This window comes from Dipodomys ordii, unplaced genomic scaffold (genome assembly GCF_000151885.1).
Source record: "Dipodomys ordii isolate 6190 unplaced genomic scaffold, Dord_2.0 Scaffold5, whole genome shotgun sequence".
In the NCBI taxonomy this organism is placed as follows: domain Eukaryota; kingdom Metazoa; phylum Chordata; class Mammalia; order Rodentia; family Heteromyidae; genus Dipodomys; species Dipodomys ordii.
The window spans coordinates 6220888-6222780 of record NW_012267221.1 but is presented as its reverse complement, the minus strand read 5'-3'; the positions used below and the strand labels follow the sequence as shown (position 1 = coordinate 6222780).

The 1893-nt window shown below is 41.9% G+C and overlaps 1 protein-coding gene across 1 annotated transcript; it reads right to left on the bottom strand.

Annotated features, from left to right (window-relative positions):
- Nucleotides 1–605: 605 nt before the first annotated feature.
- On the bottom strand, nucleotides 606–989 carry LOC105993876 (CD59 glycoprotein-like). Its single transcript, XM_013027254.1, has one exon. The coding sequence runs from the start codon at nucleotides 987–989 to the stop codon at nucleotides 606–608; it is 384 nt and encodes a 127-aa protein (XP_012882708.1).
- Nucleotides 990–1893: the final 904 nt, after the last annotated feature.

The window sequence follows — 1893 nt, the reverse complement described above, 5'->3', positions numbered from 1 at the left end:
AAAGTTTGCTTCATTTTTGTTTGTGCTGATACGTGGGCTTGAACTCAGAGCCTAGGCACTCTTAGGTTTTTCACTCAAGGCTGACACTCTACCGCTTGAGCCACAACTCTACTCCTGGCTTTTTGATGGTTATTTAGGGATAAGAAGCTCACAGACTTTCCTGCCCAGGCTGACTCTGAACTGCAATCTTCAGAATTTCAGCTTCCTGAGTAGCTAGGATTACAGGCATAAGCTGCTGGCAGATGGCTGATGAAAGAATTTTATGTGACAGAGGATGTTGGAAAGAATATCCATTGTTTCCCCATTCTCCCTAATACTGATTATACTATTTAACTACGTTCAGGAATCAGGGAACAAGTAGAGGATGAAGAGAAGTAACCTCCTCAGGTTACTCCTCTATCTTCACTCCTATCCTAAATGCAGGACAGGGTCTTTCAAGTCTCTCAGATCCTTTTCTCTTATCAAAGGTGTTCAAGATAGTTCTATTCTTTCTCAACAACATCCAGTGGAAAAACAATAAAGGCTTTGGTGTGCAGCAGCAGCAGTAAGAAAATGGGAAGATAGGAAAGTGAAGGAGCTTAGGAAATTCCCACTCTGCTGTTTCATTAGAGACAAAGGTTCCACATTGCTGCCAGAAATGGCATTGCCAGCAACAACAGCTTCCCTGATACGGTGGCTGCTACTCCAGCAGATTTGAGTAGGAGGTTACAAAGGTCTTCCTGGCAGCAGCTGTACTGGATCTCAGACTCTCCTATTCGTCTGGAAATGAAGTCAAAAGTACAATCCCTCAATGCCCAACAGTTGCGATAGATGCGGGGCCCAGATTGTGCAAAGAGACATGCGTCAAGGTTAGATGGACAGGTCATGTTTATATTGCAGTCTGAAACTGGGCTTGGACAGTTGTAGCAGCAGAGGCTAAAACCTGAGTGTGAAAGGACCGCCAGGATGAGCAGGATGCTGAGCAGGCCAAATCCTCCTGTACTTCTCATTGTGTCTGGTCACAAAGCCTGCGCCTACCACCGATCGGGCCGCCGGCACCTGCGTCACTCTTATTTTCTATATCTTTAGTAGAATTGTTTTTTTCTGTCATTACTGGAGATTACTTTATTAGAACTTATTACTTTCTGAACACATCAAAATACACATTTATGTTTCACTGAAATTGATTCAAGGAAGAAAAGAAAACCAGGTGCTTCCATTGCAATGGAAGGTAAATCAGTTGCAATGGAAGGTAAATGCTATTCTGAAAACCTTCCTGAGCATTGACAAGGGTCAGTGTACATTCTGGCATTTCTTTATCCAACAGTTGAATAATGCCACTCAGCACCATAGAAAATATCAGACCAAGAGAACCCCATGAGCTTCTTCACCCCCAGGCCTTCAAGGATGTTGGGAACAGCAGCTAAAACTGGTATAATGTGACCAAAAACATTTTCTTTCTAGTGGGTACCTTGCTGGGATGGGGAGCCACTGCTGCATAAGGCCTGTGAAATCACTTGGCATATGATGGGACAGACATATATGTTGTGTCTGTTCATTTGGCTGCTGAAAGCCTGTCTCCTTGTGTTGATAATCCTGTATGGCTCATAATGATATTATAAATATTCAATGGAGCTTGTCAGAAAAAGAAAGATTCCCCACAACTGCAAGAAAAGGTAAATTTTCCCTTTTTCACCACGTAAGGAAGAATATGCCACATTGTGAAGTCTAAGGAAATAATAGCAAAAATTTATCTGTCTGAATGTCTAAATAAGCTGACTTATGAACCACTTCTTTACTGTTCCTCCATGAAGGAATAATTTAGATAAGAAAGAACAATGAGGCTAATAGTTGAACATGTATTGGATTTCATAGTTTATTTCACAAGATAAAGGAACCCTGTTGGGTCTTCCT